The 14,104-nt window shown below is 50.1% G+C and overlaps 1 protein-coding gene across 36 annotated transcripts in view; it reads left to right on the top strand.

Annotated features, from left to right (window-relative positions):
• PPP2R5C (protein phosphatase 2 regulatory subunit B'gamma) overlaps positions 1-13,809 on the top strand; it is a 140,430-nt gene extending 126,621 nt beyond the window's left edge. For 8 of the 36 annotated variants that reach the window (XM_086362922.1, XM_086362920.1, XM_086362925.1 and 5 more), the window contains 4 exons: positions 178-250; positions 809-868; positions 5,134-5,250; positions 11,063-13,809. In XM_086362922.1, the coding sequence (XP_086219048.1) occupies positions 178-250; positions 809-868; positions 5,134-5,250; positions 11,063-11,194 (382 nt within the window). In that variant the 3' untranslated portion in view covers positions 11,195-13,809. Of the gene's footprint in view, positions 1-177; positions 402-808; positions 869-5,133; positions 5,251-6,472; positions 6,716-8,720; positions 8,808-8,909; positions 9,496-11,062 lie in introns of those variants that run through there. The other 28 variants (XM_086362929.1, XM_086362896.1, XM_086362930.1 and 25 more) reach the window with 15 other exon arrangements.
• Positions 13,810-14,104: the final 295 nt, after the last annotated feature.

The raw sequence follows: 14,104 nt of genomic DNA, 5'->3' as shown, positions 1-14,104 counted from the left end.
GTTTTTCTCCCCCATTGCATGCCTCGTGGTCACCACTGTGATGTACGTGAGATAAGACCAGACGGTGACAAAGGGGAAGTGAGGGGTCGTGTTGCCGGCCGTGGCCCCCCCTCCACTTAACGCTCTCTTGAATTTGATCTGTTTCTCTAATGCCAACCACCTTTTACTATTTTTCAGAGAGAAGCTAAAAATGAAAGAACGAGAAGAAGCGTGGGTTAAAATAGAAAACCTAGCCAAAGCAAACCCCCAGGTACTAAAAAAGAGAGTGACGTGAAAACGTCTAGGCTGTGACTGGAGTATTTTTGTGAGATAGGAGTGTGGCTTCATCGTGGGAGGGAGACAGATCCACTTCACTAACATTGTGTATGAAACTGTCTGCAATAAAAATACTTTTCAACTTTCGTATAAGTACTTATTTTGCCCCACCAAGTTTTTACCACAGGATTGGCGTTTTTATTTATTATTATTATTATGCTTTTTAAATAAGATACAGACCTTTCGAATATACTGTGGTAAAAAGAAAGCCAGGATACAACCTCTGTTCTGGGCCCAGATTACAGCTTGCTTTTCTCTCTCCGATATCATAGATGCTGTAGTTGAAACAGTACTTTCTTTTCTTTTTAATATCAAATTAATTCTACAGGGAAAAAAAATAAAAACTGGATTTGAAATAGGTGAAGTATGAAGTCAGTGACCTGTTTCCTAAAATGAGGTTTCTACAGGCCTGAGCCTTTCTCACTAACAGTGGACTGGCTTCTGTCATCTTAGCAACTAACCCTTTTCTCCCGTCCCGGCGCGCCCTGGCCAGTGGGCCCAACGGGCGTGTCATCTGGAAGAAGTGTCTTCTGAAGCAGTGTCCCCTGTAGAGGTGAGCCAGCTGACACCCCCCCAGACGGCCGGGGTCGGGGGCCGGAGCTGGGGCTGCTGGGGTCGTGTCCTCTGGTTGGGGGATTGGAGCAGGTCCCGGCAGGCGTTCTTCCCGGTGCTGAGTGTCCATCTGACCGTCCCTGAAGGCCCTTTCTGTGAGTCTCTGCCGCCCCTGAGAATTCTCAGGGCTGTGCTCAGCTCCCCAGAAAAGGAAAGACTTTTGTTTTCTGAGGATAACTGCTCCAGCTACCCACTAAGGTCCTGAAAGGTTCTATGAGGTGAAGCAGATGACACGCAGCCTATTTATTGCCTTTGGTGAGAAGTGTGCACAGGTCATCGTGATCTCAGGTGTTCGGTGGGTTCTCGATTAATAAAAAGTGACACGTGAATCAAAGTTGAAAATATGTCCTTCACCTTCGTAACAACATGCTGATTTGTTATTCCTGTCTGTATGCCACGCTCTTATGCAGAAGTACTGTTTCAAGATTACTGTGAAACAGTGCGGTAGTTATTGAGGCGGGTGGCTATGGGCGTATACTTTTAAGAACAGAATCTGTGCTGAACGTGAGGTTAAAATACGGCTGACGTTTGTCGTAAAGCCCTGCATCTGGGGTGTGTTGGTGGACAGGCCGGGCCTCATGAGGCACCCGGCTGCCTTGCTCTGTTCTGACAGCTCACGTGCCGAGGTCAGACGGGGCGGAGGGTCCCAGTCAAGGTCGTCAGGGCCCCCGTCACGCACACCCTTGGAAAACAGGTGAAATGTGTACAAATCAGAGGGTCTGATTTTATTTGTTTTACCTGGAAAACAGGAATAAAACCCCATGGGAGATCCCGCTAACATATATATATATGTATCGTCCTCATTACCATTTCTGAACCTTTCCTGAATGTTCATCCATCGCGTTTTCCCTCCTTCGGCTGCTCTGTCTCCCGGCGTCTCGCGGGGTGGGCTCTGCTGGGGTCCGCCTCGTTTGTGCTGCGGAGCCCCGGGCTGAGCACCGCCCCGTCCCTCATCTGTGCCTGAGAACCACCTCCACCCCGGCCCGTCCCATCCACACGCTGCAGTCCACCGCTCCCTGTCGGAAAATACTTCATGGGCTAGTGTGTCAGAGCTGGAAATCAGGGCCTTGGTGCTCACTGTTCATTCTCGAGAGAGAGAGAAAATCTTTTCTAAATTCTAATCACTGCTTGCCATTTATGACAAACAAAAACGGTAAATAATTTTGTGGGTAATAGAGTTTGCTTTCTATCTCTGTAACGGAAGTAGGTAGTTGGGTGGTTGCAGCCTCACGCTCCATCTCGAACCTGCCATCTGAGAAGTGGTTCACCAGTTTCCTCATTTAAGGCAGCCCCCAGCCCCTCCCTCTGTTCGCGGGGGGGGGACTCTAGCAGTCTGCCTGGTGCTGAGCCTTGGATTTGCCCAAGCCGGGTCTCATCCGCCCTGAGACGTGGCCGCAGGTCCCCGCGTAGGCCGCTGGATTCAGAAAGCGGTGGTCCTTCAGGATTCGGGTTGTCTTAGCAGTCGTGGTGGCTTGCGTTGGGGTGTTTTTAACGTCAGACGTAATTCAGTTTAGTAAAGTCGTGAAATACGGAAGGTTTCTAACGTGAATGTGTTTTTCTCAATCCACCAAGAAGCCACACAGCGGTTTAATGCTCATCTCCCTTCTGCGGGCATCTCGTGACACGCAGTCCAGGCGCACCTCTGTGATTTTCAGATGCGGCTGTGGCTCAGCGTTCTGTCCGTTAGCAGCGAGAGGACAATGCGTGGCAGGCCCGGGGCACAGAGCCTGGCTGCCTGCCTCTCCTGTGCGAGACGAGCCTCTGGGCATGTGCGTTCCCTCTCCCACCTGTTGAAAACATCAGCCTCAGCAGGTGGGGGAAGGTTTTTATTCCTGGTGAGACTCCTCTGCCCACACCCCTCCCCGCCCCGAGCCTGCTGGTGACACTGACTTCCTGCAGACATCACCTAGCATCCTTGTGCGAACTTCTCTTTGCCCCAAGCCCCCCAGGGGCTCAGAGTTCCCCCCGCTGCTCTCGGCACAGCCGTTCATCCGTGGGTTCTGTGTGGAGCACTGATTTTCTCCTAGCATGGCCAAAAGCTGAAATACTGGTTCAAACCCCACGCACCACCTCCTGGGCACTGCCCTATCTGCCCTGCCCAGCCTGAGTCCTGCTGGGACAAGTCACGTGAGGCCCCCAGCTCCCTGTGCCAAGCAGGCCCCCTCCTCTCTCAGCTGATGGTGCCAACTGCATGTCCTAGGATACACAGATGAGAATGAGACAGGGCCCGGGTGTCAAGGATGGGAGCCAGGTGGGAACAGAGAGAACCCAGACTGTCAGATGATACAAACATGGGGGATGATGCTGGCGAGAGTCTGGTCGTGCCTTTAGAGAGGGACGCGTAAAGGAGGGCTGGGGATAGGGTGGGCACAGCTGGGTGTCCCCACGCCACCAGGACTTAAGAGCGTTGGGCTGCCTGCAGATGGAGCCAACACGTCTCAACTAAGCTGGGAGGTGCTTCAAGGGCCGGGGGTCAGGACAGAATGGGGCCACTAAGGAGACCGAGCTGCTCGTGGATGGAGTGTCGTCACGGGGCAGGAGTAGGCGTGGTCAGAGTCGGGGCTGAAGCTGGAGAGGGAGCAGGACCCGTGGGTTTGATCCCCTCCGCTGTGCGGGCGTCGTCCCGGCTCACCTGTGTTCAGAAAGCTCATTGGGGTGCTCTGGGGCGCCTGTGGAGACGCTGCTGCTGGCCAGGGCGGGTGGGGGCGCTGAAGGGCCTGGGCACCTTCAGTGGAGGAATCGGACTCAAGGATGTGGCTTCTGCAAGGGGGCTGAGGGCGGGAGTCTGCAAGACCCTCGGGGGCTGTGAGGGGGGACAGTTGTGTCATCCAAGCTGTGGCAGAGGAGAGAGGAGCTGGGCTGGCTGGCGCCCCAGGCCCGGGAGGGGGCGGCTTCAGGGCCGACGGTGGTCAGCGCATGGTCACAAGGTCACCCACAGCCTGGTGCCCAGCGTCCCGTCAGAGAGGCGAGACCCAGGCCTGAGGGATCAGGAGGAGAAGGGCCCCCCCGAGAGCTGAGCGGTTCTCCTGGGTGCTTGCCCGGTGGGAGGGAGGGGCTCGCTGTGGACCGGAGAGCCTTCCGCCCAGACAGGAGGGCACGGTGCTGGGCAGGGAGGGCGGAGCTTCAGCTTGGGACCCCGACCCCCGCACTGGCCCGGAGCCTCGGTGGGTTAGCGTAAGGACTGCAGCAATCCTTCAGTCAGGGGCTTTTAGCACTCACGTTGTAGCTTGTACTTGGAGTAGCACCCAGCTCGCAGCAGACACACGAGTGGATGCTGAGTGCTAAGGACAGTCAGGCCTCTCCAGCACCTGTGAAGCAAGCTCATCCCCCACCCCACCCCTAGTCGCACTCTCAGAAGCAAAGTCAGAAACCGTCCTGCTCACACTAGAGCTTCCCTGGTGGCTCAGAGGTTAAAGCGTCTGCCTGCAATGCGGGAGACCCAGGTTTGATCTCTGGTTCAGGAAGATCCCCTGGAGAAGGAAATGGCACCCCACTCCACTGTTCTTGCCTGGGGAATCTCCTGGACGGAGGAGCCTGGTAGGCTGCAGTCCATGGGGTCGCAAAGAGTCGGACACGACTGAGCAGACTTCACTTCACCACACTTCACACCAGAGCCTGACTTGGCCTGGAGCCCGGGGAGAGTGGCATCCCCGGGTGCCCCGATGGGACCCCACTGGCGCATCAGGACCCCCGCAGGGCCGGCCCCGCCTGGCAGGGTGAGGTGTGAGCTGGGGGATCGATCGAGACCACATCGTCCAGGAGGCAAACAGAGAGGCTGTGCGTCAAAGGGCGGGTGTGATCCGTGCTGGGGTTGGGGCGAGTCTGGAGAATGCAGAGCAAACAGGGACATGAGTCAGGGCGGCGTGGACACAGGGAAGGCACGATGAGGCCCGCAGCTTGGGGGCAGAGGTTGGGGCTGGAGGCACAGGCTTCTGTAGGAAGCGGTCCCCATGAGCAGGCCCAGGGCGTCAGGAGGCCAAGGCTCCAGGGTGGTGTCCTGTGGCCCAGGGCTGGGAGAGCCTGGAAGTAAGGCGGCTGCTCTGCTGTCCCCGCCCGCAGGTGGGCAGGTGTAGGCCAGGCTCAGGCTCCTCCTGCACACAGGCTTCCTTGAGGAGGGGCCCCGGGGGAGGGCGGCGTCTAGAGGAGGAGCCCTGGAGCCGCCCCCCTGAGTGCTGGCCGAGAATGACTCCGCGCTTTGCATTGCAGTACGCAGTGTATAGTCAAGCGAGCACCATCAGCATCCCGGTGGCAATGGAGACAGATGGGCCTTTATTTGAAGATGTGCAGATGCTGAGAAAGACAGTGAACGAAGAGGCTCGCCAGGTAAAAGCGCGCAGAGCTCAGCTGGCCGCGCCCCTTAGAGACTTGCTTATAAAACGTGTGTGCGATTTTAGACACGTGGTGGGCTGCAGCGCCTCCCGTGCAAGCTGACGTGGAAACTCACGAGTTGGCCATCTTACGGGAAGCCTCCCATCCGTCCATCTTAGATCAAGTTAGTAGAAGCAGTTTTTAAGGGTTAATACGTGCCTGAAACGCGTTTTCTATGTTTACTCTTAAGAGTAATAATCCCAGCTCTTACCTGCAGGTCAGCTCACAGCTAGAGCGAGAACTTGAAAGGTGTGCGGTCATGTCTGCCCCATGTGCGCCCTCTGCCCACCTCTGGCTCCTGCTCTGGCCCAGGGCCGGCCCCTTTAACTTCTCGCAGAGTTCCTGCCAGCCCCCAGGGGCCCCAGGACGCCAGGCAGAGCTCTCGTGCTGTCAACAGCAGGGTCCTGCTCACGCCAGGGCTCTCTGGGGTCCCTCAGGCAGTACCCACAGTCACATGGTCTTGTTTCCACTTCGCAGAGATGCATATTCAGATCACCACTGGTCCAAAGAAAGGCTCCTGTCGCTAAATCGGGAGCAGACACTATTTAGGCTTTGCAGAGGGTAGCGGGTGGAGCCACTGCCTGCGAGGGGCGCCTCGGTCGCCCTGTGTCTCTGACGGTGCCTCCCGTTCTCAGTCCAGGCAGCTGATAAGTGCTCCCCGAGTCTGGGGACATGGCCCTTTCTGACTCTAAAACTTGAATCCCCTTTGAGCTTCATAAGAATTCCTAAAGACTCCCAGCGCTACAATCCTGAAATGTAAAAACAGAGAGGCTAAAATTGAGCTGCACTCTGAATGAGAAGGCAATGGCACCCCACTCCAGTACTCTTCCCTGGAAAATCCCATGGATGGAGGGGCCTGGTGGGCTGCAGTCCATGGAGTCGTGAAGAGTCGCACATGACTGAGCGACTTTACTTTCGCTTTTCCCTTTCATGCATTGGAGAAGGAAACGGCAACCCACTCCAGTGTTCTTGCCTGGAGAATCCCAGGGACGGGGGAACCTGGTGGGCTGCCGTCTATGGGGTTGCACAGAGTCCGACACGACTGAAGCGACTTAGCAGCAGCAGCAGCTGAATGCAGATGGTTTCGAGAGGAGAGGGTCATCCTGAGCTCAGGGTTGTGTTTTTTTTTTAACTCTGTGTTTTTCATTCAAGTAAATTGTGTCCCCCGCATGATCAGACAGGATTGGACATCGCCACGGGCACACGCTCTGGACCATCCAGACTGCATGGCCCCACACGGCAGCCAAGAGGCCCGTGTGCCCCGTGGCCATCTGTGGCCCGGAACACACCCAGGGACTCCCAGGCTTAATGCACAGAAGAGAACCTAGGAAGCTCATTCTTAGCTTTCTGTCACTGACAAGGTGTTGAAATGATAATATTTTGGATATACTGGGTTAAATAAAAAATGTTACTCAAATGATTTTCATTTGTTGGTTTTTCACCTTTTCAGCGTGGCTGCTAGACAGTCTGGAATTGTGTGTGTGGCCAGCGCTGTGTTCCCACCGGGCAGCGCGGGCCCAGACCCCCTTCTAGGGGCTGCTGGACCCCACCATGCCTCCTCCCTCCCGGCCAGCTCTTGGCCTCAGGTTCAGGGAAAGGCAGGTGGATGCAAACACTGAAACTACAGTGGAAAAACATCAGTGATGCATTTTTTACTTAATCCAGTTTGGATTCCATCATTTCCTCACAATAGTCTTAGCAATGAATAGCCTGAATGAAAAAAAATGAAAACCTTTATCTTTTTTCTCAGTCTTATGGGGGTGTTAATTTACTAAGGCTTGTTTTGTTTTAACTTGGAAAGGAATTTGAAGTCATTTCTTTGATTGCCATTTCGAGTTTACAGCCTCAGGTGGGCTAGAACTGCAGGCAGGCAGAGGGCTTGCATGTCAGGGTCCCTCTTAGCAGCAAGCCTGCCCGTGGGTGGCCTTCAGTCTAACCTCACGGTGGTCTTTAGGTCACTCAGGCCCAACAACACAGAAAGGGAAACCGACAGCTTACAAGCCAGTCCTGATACGTTAAATATTTTAGGGCTGGAGGGGTTTTCTTTTGGGGACGTCATTTGACGTGATAATTAAACCCATGAAAAAGATAGACTACTCCCAAAGTGTAATGAACATATCACATAATTGTGCGATCTTTGGGTATATTTCTGACTCAGGGCCCACTCTGTAGGGGATTTAGAACACAAAACAGCATTCTTGCCCTTGAGAAAGACTGCCTTTGAAAGTCAGCTCTCGTATTTCCGTGGTGGCTGCTCCTTCCCAGCTGGTTGATCTTCCAGCGGCCCCTGGAGGGCGTGTGGAGGGCGTGTCTCCTTCCCCTCTCTGAGAAGGAAGCAGCCTCTCTGCTTATCCACTCCTTAGTCCTGGGTCACTGGGTGTAGACAGGGCGTCTCTCGGAGAGCTCTTTGTTTGCCAGTTTATTTTCATGAAACTCTTGAAATTAGATTATAAGACTGAGCTTTCTGTGTAATTGACATTCCTACAAAAATCTCCCCTCCCCGCCCCTCATGTTACCTTTAAGTGTCTACGGATCTTGCTCCTGTGTTGGAAGACTCTGTGCTATTAAGGTATCAGTTCTCTCCCAAATTAACAGAACCCAGTCAGAATCCCAACAGTCACCCTTCTTTTTTTTAAGACATTGACCAGCTAATTCTAAAACGTATACAGAAATGCAAAGGAGCTAGACTAGCTAAGATAACTCTGAATAAACTTGGAAGACTAACACCACCCGATTTCAAGACTTATTATGGATTTCTGTGGATCAGTTGAACTCCCCGCCCCCACCCGACCCCCTGCAAATAGCAGCCTACCTAGTGAAGACATTTATAGTGCAGTCTCTTAGCCATAATATTTGATATGACAGGCTCTTGTCAATTTGAAAGTATTTGGAGTCATAGTCCTGAAATCCTCAAAAACACTGTCGTTAAAGCAAAGAGAAGATACTGAGATGCAGGGGAAATCTATTTTGGAGACCAAACTGACTTAAGAGGTTATGCTAAAAACTAGGCTTTTCAGTTTTTATATTTAGCAGTTTGAATATTTTCACTGCCCCTTTTAGTTTATTTTCAGCTATGTTTATTTTTTCCAAAATAACTCTTACATTCCTTCGAAGTAATTTGAATGTGGGCTCACAGCTGACGTGAGGTACGGTGCAGGAGAATGCAGCACTGCATTTACTGCAGGCAGCATTGCAGGAGAATCTTCTCCAGTGGAGGAGACCCTAATGGTCGTGCAACATACTGGGTTGGGATCCTGTGGAGAAATTCGATTCTGTATTTACCTGTCAGAACTGTGGTTTGTATTTCTTCCGAGAAAATTGTGTAACCCTATGTAGAACCTCCAAAGAGAACTAGTAAAGTTCATGTGAATGACGTTCATATACCAGAGAAATTTAAAATGTTTTGCAATTCTCATTTTTAACAGTCGGTCGGGAGGAAAGCAGTGTCGAGCGTGCAGTTAAGGAAGGTGTAGAAAGACGGAAGGTGGGAAGTGAAGGTGTTCCTTACTCCAGTACGTAGAAGTGTATTTATAAGGCTTTTTTTATATTTAGGAAAAGAACTGACAATGCTGTGTACATGAAGTATCTTCCCTTTTTTCCCCCTGTCATTCCAGCTTGTGATGGTGAAGACTAAGGCATCTGGTCCCTCAGGAGACTCTGATGAGTCCTGTCCTTGAATTAAGTAGTGGAAGCGTGCTGTCTTACCATGCGCCCACCCGATGTTGCCCCCCACTTCCTGAATGGCCACTTTCAGAGCCGCTGTCCCACTGCGGACAGAGACCGCGTCTTTCCGGCTCACCTCCGCGGAGGTGTCCGGGGCAGCATTTCCATCTGTCTCGTCCACCCCGTCGACAGCGTGCTCGCCCCTCCACCAGGGTCGCTCTTCCAGGGGTGACTTACCTGCATGACATCTCTCTCCTGCCTCCTGTGTCTCTGATTTTTTTTTTTTAACCTCTGTGGCTTGTGTAACTGCTCTCTGCTTTACACCCTGGTTTTAAATGGCTACACAGGAAGACTCAGCAGGTCCCTCACTCTCTCTTTCTCTCCTTCCAGAAGCTTCCCCGGTCGAGTTTGCCTTCTCAATTTGCGTTTGTTGGTTTCCAGCTCCTAGGCTTTTACTATTGCCTTTTTCTATGAAAATGTTTCTTCTCTTTGAAATGCCTGTCGGTGGCAGTTATTAAATATTTCAAGTATCTGAAAGGCTTTTGTTTTGCCTTGCTTTGCTTTGTTTTACAACTCAACATGGAATGGACATAAAATTCAGGGTAGAATTTCCCTCTGAGTTTCTCCCGGGTCGAAGGCAAACAGGCTTCACCGATGAGAGCACTTTTACAAGGGCTGTGACCATGATCAGCAGCCCCTCGGGGACTGGGGGGCCTCCAGTCTCCCGACGTGCTGGCGGTCCTGAAGCTGTCTTACACCAGTTTCCAGGAGAGAAAATCAGAATTCCTGCCTTTGCCGTAAATGAACCTTAATATCCAAATAACATTTCTAGAAACAATCCTAAAATGATGTGACACAAAATTCTTTCCAAACCTTGACATTATTATGGTCTTCATAGATAAATTTGCAAAGAACCGTAAGAAATAGTAGCTCTGCAAAGCTGAACTTTTCATATATGGTTTCTGCAAGTCCCTGAATATTGTTATTAAAACACAGAGAAGTATACTTTGTGTATCATGCCAGCAGTGCTGGCAAGCTGGCTACTCCAGGGAGTGGTCAGAGATGTGTGCTTTTTGCTATCAAGTGACTGACTTAGTACAAGTGTTTTCTGGTAGGTGTTTGCTCATCACCACCAAAGTATTGCTATTTAAGTACTATCTCCCCTTTGCTGGAGACACTTAAACAGAAAGGAAGTTGTGGTTCTGTCAAAGTTCCTTACAAACTGGCTGCCTCCTGGTATATAACGGTGTGTTTAGGCAACTTTGATGGCTTCTTGTTTTGTTTCAGATATACTGGTATTGATGCAATGGCCCTACCTCAAAACTGAATAATTTAACTATTTCTCATGGAAATGGACTCTGTTGGTATCTAAACTCCCCGTATTTCAGACCACCCTTTCTCTGCAGACACAATTCTCTAAATCCCCATGCAAACAGGGGTTCATTTAACTTTTTTCCTTCTTTTTTTCCCCTAGTAAGACCAAAATGTCCTAAGTTTAGGAAGAAAATGGAATGGAGAGGGGAGTCTTATATCGTACCCTTAATGTTAGGAAATTTTATGTAGATGATTAAATGTATAGTTTTTTTAAGTTCTAGAAGGTTTTTCCCCTTACATGACCTACTTAATACCTCTCATTTTAAATATCTTTTTTTCAAATTTAATAGAAGTTTTAGACCCGTTGCTGGCTTTGAGTCCAGTTTAAATATGTTGTTCATTCTTTTTTTTTATCTACCTCCAAGGGAAATTTCGACTTCCTGAAATGCCTCTGTAAGGGACACAACCATAAAATGGTTTTGGTGACATTTTATGAACTGGGAAGATTTTGCCATTTATGAGATGTACTAAAGCTGATGAATTTGCAAAACAGAGGTATCCAATACCCTGGACAAAACTGTACCTTTTAGAAGACCACGATGCCAACACCGCGCACACCGTCCCTGGGTTATCTCTTAATAGACGAGGCATCCCCCTCAGTCACTGTGTCCCTCTGGGCGTCTGGAGTCCTCAGGGGGGCCCTGGAGCGTGGGCTGCGCCGGCTCAGAGCAGGGCGAGCACACCTCCGGGCCGCCGGGCCTGTCGCCAACGCTGTGCGTTTCCATTGCAGGCACAGAAGGACCCGAAGAAGGAGCGGCCCCTGGCGCGCCGCAAGTCCGAGCTTCCCCAGGACCTGCACACCAAGAGCGCCCTGGAGGCCCACGGCCGCGCCGAGGAGCCGGCGCCCCAGGACGGGCGCTAGCCCCCACGCCCGCCTGTAGAGAAGACACGCTCCGTGTGCCATACCAGTCAGTCACACTCAAGTCCAAGCTTTCTCCAACCCCGTCTGTAGGCAATCACGTCCTTCCGCCTCAGCTCGAGACTAGGAGTTCAAACAATGGTGACCCCCCAGGGCTGTGCGTGCACCCTCCCAAATTCGGGGTCCCCGCACGGCCCCACGTAAGATGGTTCCCCAAAATCAGAGCTAAGGAAAGCACCCCAGTCGTCACCTTCACGTTCTCCGCAAATGGGATTTGCAATCATTTAGGGTAGGTGGGTCCTATGAGAATATCAATGGTTTTCAAATCAAAGGAACACTATAAGAGAGTGTCACATATTTTTAAAGACTGTACAGCCCTTCAGACTGTTACACCAACAGTTTCTTTCTGGGTGGTGGCTTTTTTTTTTTTGGTCTGTTTTTGTTTTTAATCCCACCGAGGTGGTTCTATGCTGTTGATCTTAACACAGCTCACTGGGAAAGTGACGTGACCCTTCTCCCCGCCGTGTCTTCCCGAGGTATCACTTTACTCCAACCAGTGCCGTGCACACCACGCCCTGCTGCTGCGTGTCACTAAAGCCATATTTCCAGGTCTGTGGTCCAGCACCAGGGTCCCAGGAGTGAGCTCATAGGAGAAATTTGTTAAAAAAATAATAATAATAATAAGCTTTCTCTTGCCTGGAATTGGAACTTTAAAGTGGCGCGCTCAATGTCTTACTTAGAAGAATGATTTTTCTTTACTTAACATGTTGTTACCCTTGAATGAGGCTCTTCAATTGATAAAATTCTCTGAGAATTCCACATTTTATAGAAAGTCAGACGGGAATCATTTTGAGTGAGGCCAGCTCTAGGCCCGAGACAGGCCACAGCTGCCTTTGGGCAGAAGTCACAGGATCAGTGCCATGGGCAAGTGCCACCCCTACCCCCATCCGCTCCCCACGGTGCAGTCCCCAGGGATTCATGGAGGCGGCAGAGGCAGCAGCGATGGCCTCCGAGGAGTCTCTGTTGCAAAGAGGACACCTTAGTCGAAGCTTCATAAGGAAAATACAGCGTCTGAGTCTTCACTGGTCTTCAATGCTGCTAAATATTTCAGACTTCCTTGCATGTATTAAGCTCTTTGTTTTCAATGGGACAGCACGAGGAGAAAAGTCTTTAAACTTAAGGCTCTGTTCTTTACGTCTCTCCTGGTGGCCAGTATTTTGACTGACTTATCCTGCTCGAAAGCTATTTGAGATGCACACAGCTGCCCTCAACCAGTGATTCTAGTTTCCCGTGTCTCTGGTGTAAGATGCTACAACTTGATGTTAAATGTCTTGATGCTTCAGAGGCTTCCGTCGGGATGTATCTCTCGCTCAAGGTCTGGGGGGACGCATTCAGACCCTGTGAGGAGCAGAGCAGACATCGTTCCCCATGCAGCTCGGAGCTCCTGCCCGTGGGTCTCAGTTAATCCCCCCACCCGATGGCGTGCATCTCCCTGGGTCCTGTCACTTGGAGGGAGCGGACCCCTTGTGTTCAGAGCAGGCAGTCAATCGGAAGGCCACCCCAGCCGAAAGCGGGAGGAGAAACCTTCCTGAGAAACTTGACAAGTATCCCTCCACTTTGCCATTATGAAATTTATCATTTAAAAAAAAGTTCAGATGCCTTCTCCTTTTGAGGGAAAAAGGGTGCTTTTCACTGTATAAAGCAGCGTCTTGTGTATCTCGATAAACCATTGTTTGAACTTCAGTCTTCAGCTGACGAAGGATGTTCTTGGTGTGTCCCTGAGAGGTCTCTGGGAAGCCTCTCCTCTCGCCCGAGGAAAAAAAGCGAAAAACCTCGGTGTTGGGTGACGTGGAAAGCTCAGCATTTAAGAACATCTTTTTGTCTAGGTTTTCCTTCTGCTCTTTATTGAAGACAAACATTCACCAAAAAGGGAAGAAAAAAAAAAAAAAGGTTTTGAGAGAAACTGATTTTCTTTGACGAGAGTATTATTTAATATTTTGGCCTCTTAAAGTTTTCCTAGTTAGAACTCAGATTCCCTGTGCTAATTGTTCAGCTTACATATTATTACATAGATACACTGTTTATTCTGTACCAAATTGATTTCAAAAGTACTGCATTGAAAATAAACTGGTGACTGTTTTTCTTCATAAAGTTCTGCGTTTGGCATCTTCACTCTTTCCAAAAGGTATCTGTACATCAGAAATGTCACTGTTCCGAGTGTCTTTTTAGCGCGGCTTTAGTGTGGCTTCCTTTTAATATTGTACATACATCATACCGTTGTTTTATGGTAATGAGTAATAAAAATGTAGACTTCATATTTTGTACAAAATGTCCTATGTACAGAATAAAAAAAAAAGTTCATAGAAACAGCAAAAATAGGTAAGTGGCACAGTTATTTTTCTTTAGAGAATATCTGTAACTTTATGCTTTAGTGAAATGTTAAGTACCTACATATTTTTTAACGTTTTGTAATTCAGAACTTTTCGTTTTGACATTGTTTATGAAGAGAAACTTCATACACTTGCCATTTAATATGCTCTTTTATCTAATTTTAAAAGAAGAAAAACTCTAAAAAAATGGTGTATTATATGGACTAAATAAAGAACCTGTGAATTTTACTGCTCATCATGACGCTAAATTCAGCCATGGTGTTGGGCAAGCCGGTGCCGATCACTGTGAGGTAACGGTGAGGGGCGGGCAGCCCCGCCGGGGACGCCGGCTGGAAGGCCCTCACAACACAGGCTGGGTGGCCACTCTGCCGTCCACCACAGCCCTGTCTTCCCCGAGCCTTCCAGAAGCTCATTTTTTTTGTTTGTTTCTCTAATGGAAAAAAGTAGAGATGACTTTTTAATGACCACCCTTGTTTTACGAGTAGGCAAATGTGAATCAGAACACAGTTTATAGAAATGGAAT

This window comes from Bos grunniens, chromosome 21 (assembly GCF_055505025.1).
Source record: "Bos grunniens cultivar Pamir isolate PY7600 chromosome 21, Bosgru_T2T1.0, whole genome shotgun sequence".
Lineage (NCBI taxonomy): Eukaryota > Metazoa > Chordata > Mammalia > Artiodactyla > Bovidae > Bos > Bos grunniens.
The sequence above is the reverse complement of the archived record's forward strand: the minus strand, read 5'-3'. Positions and strand labels throughout refer to the sequence as shown.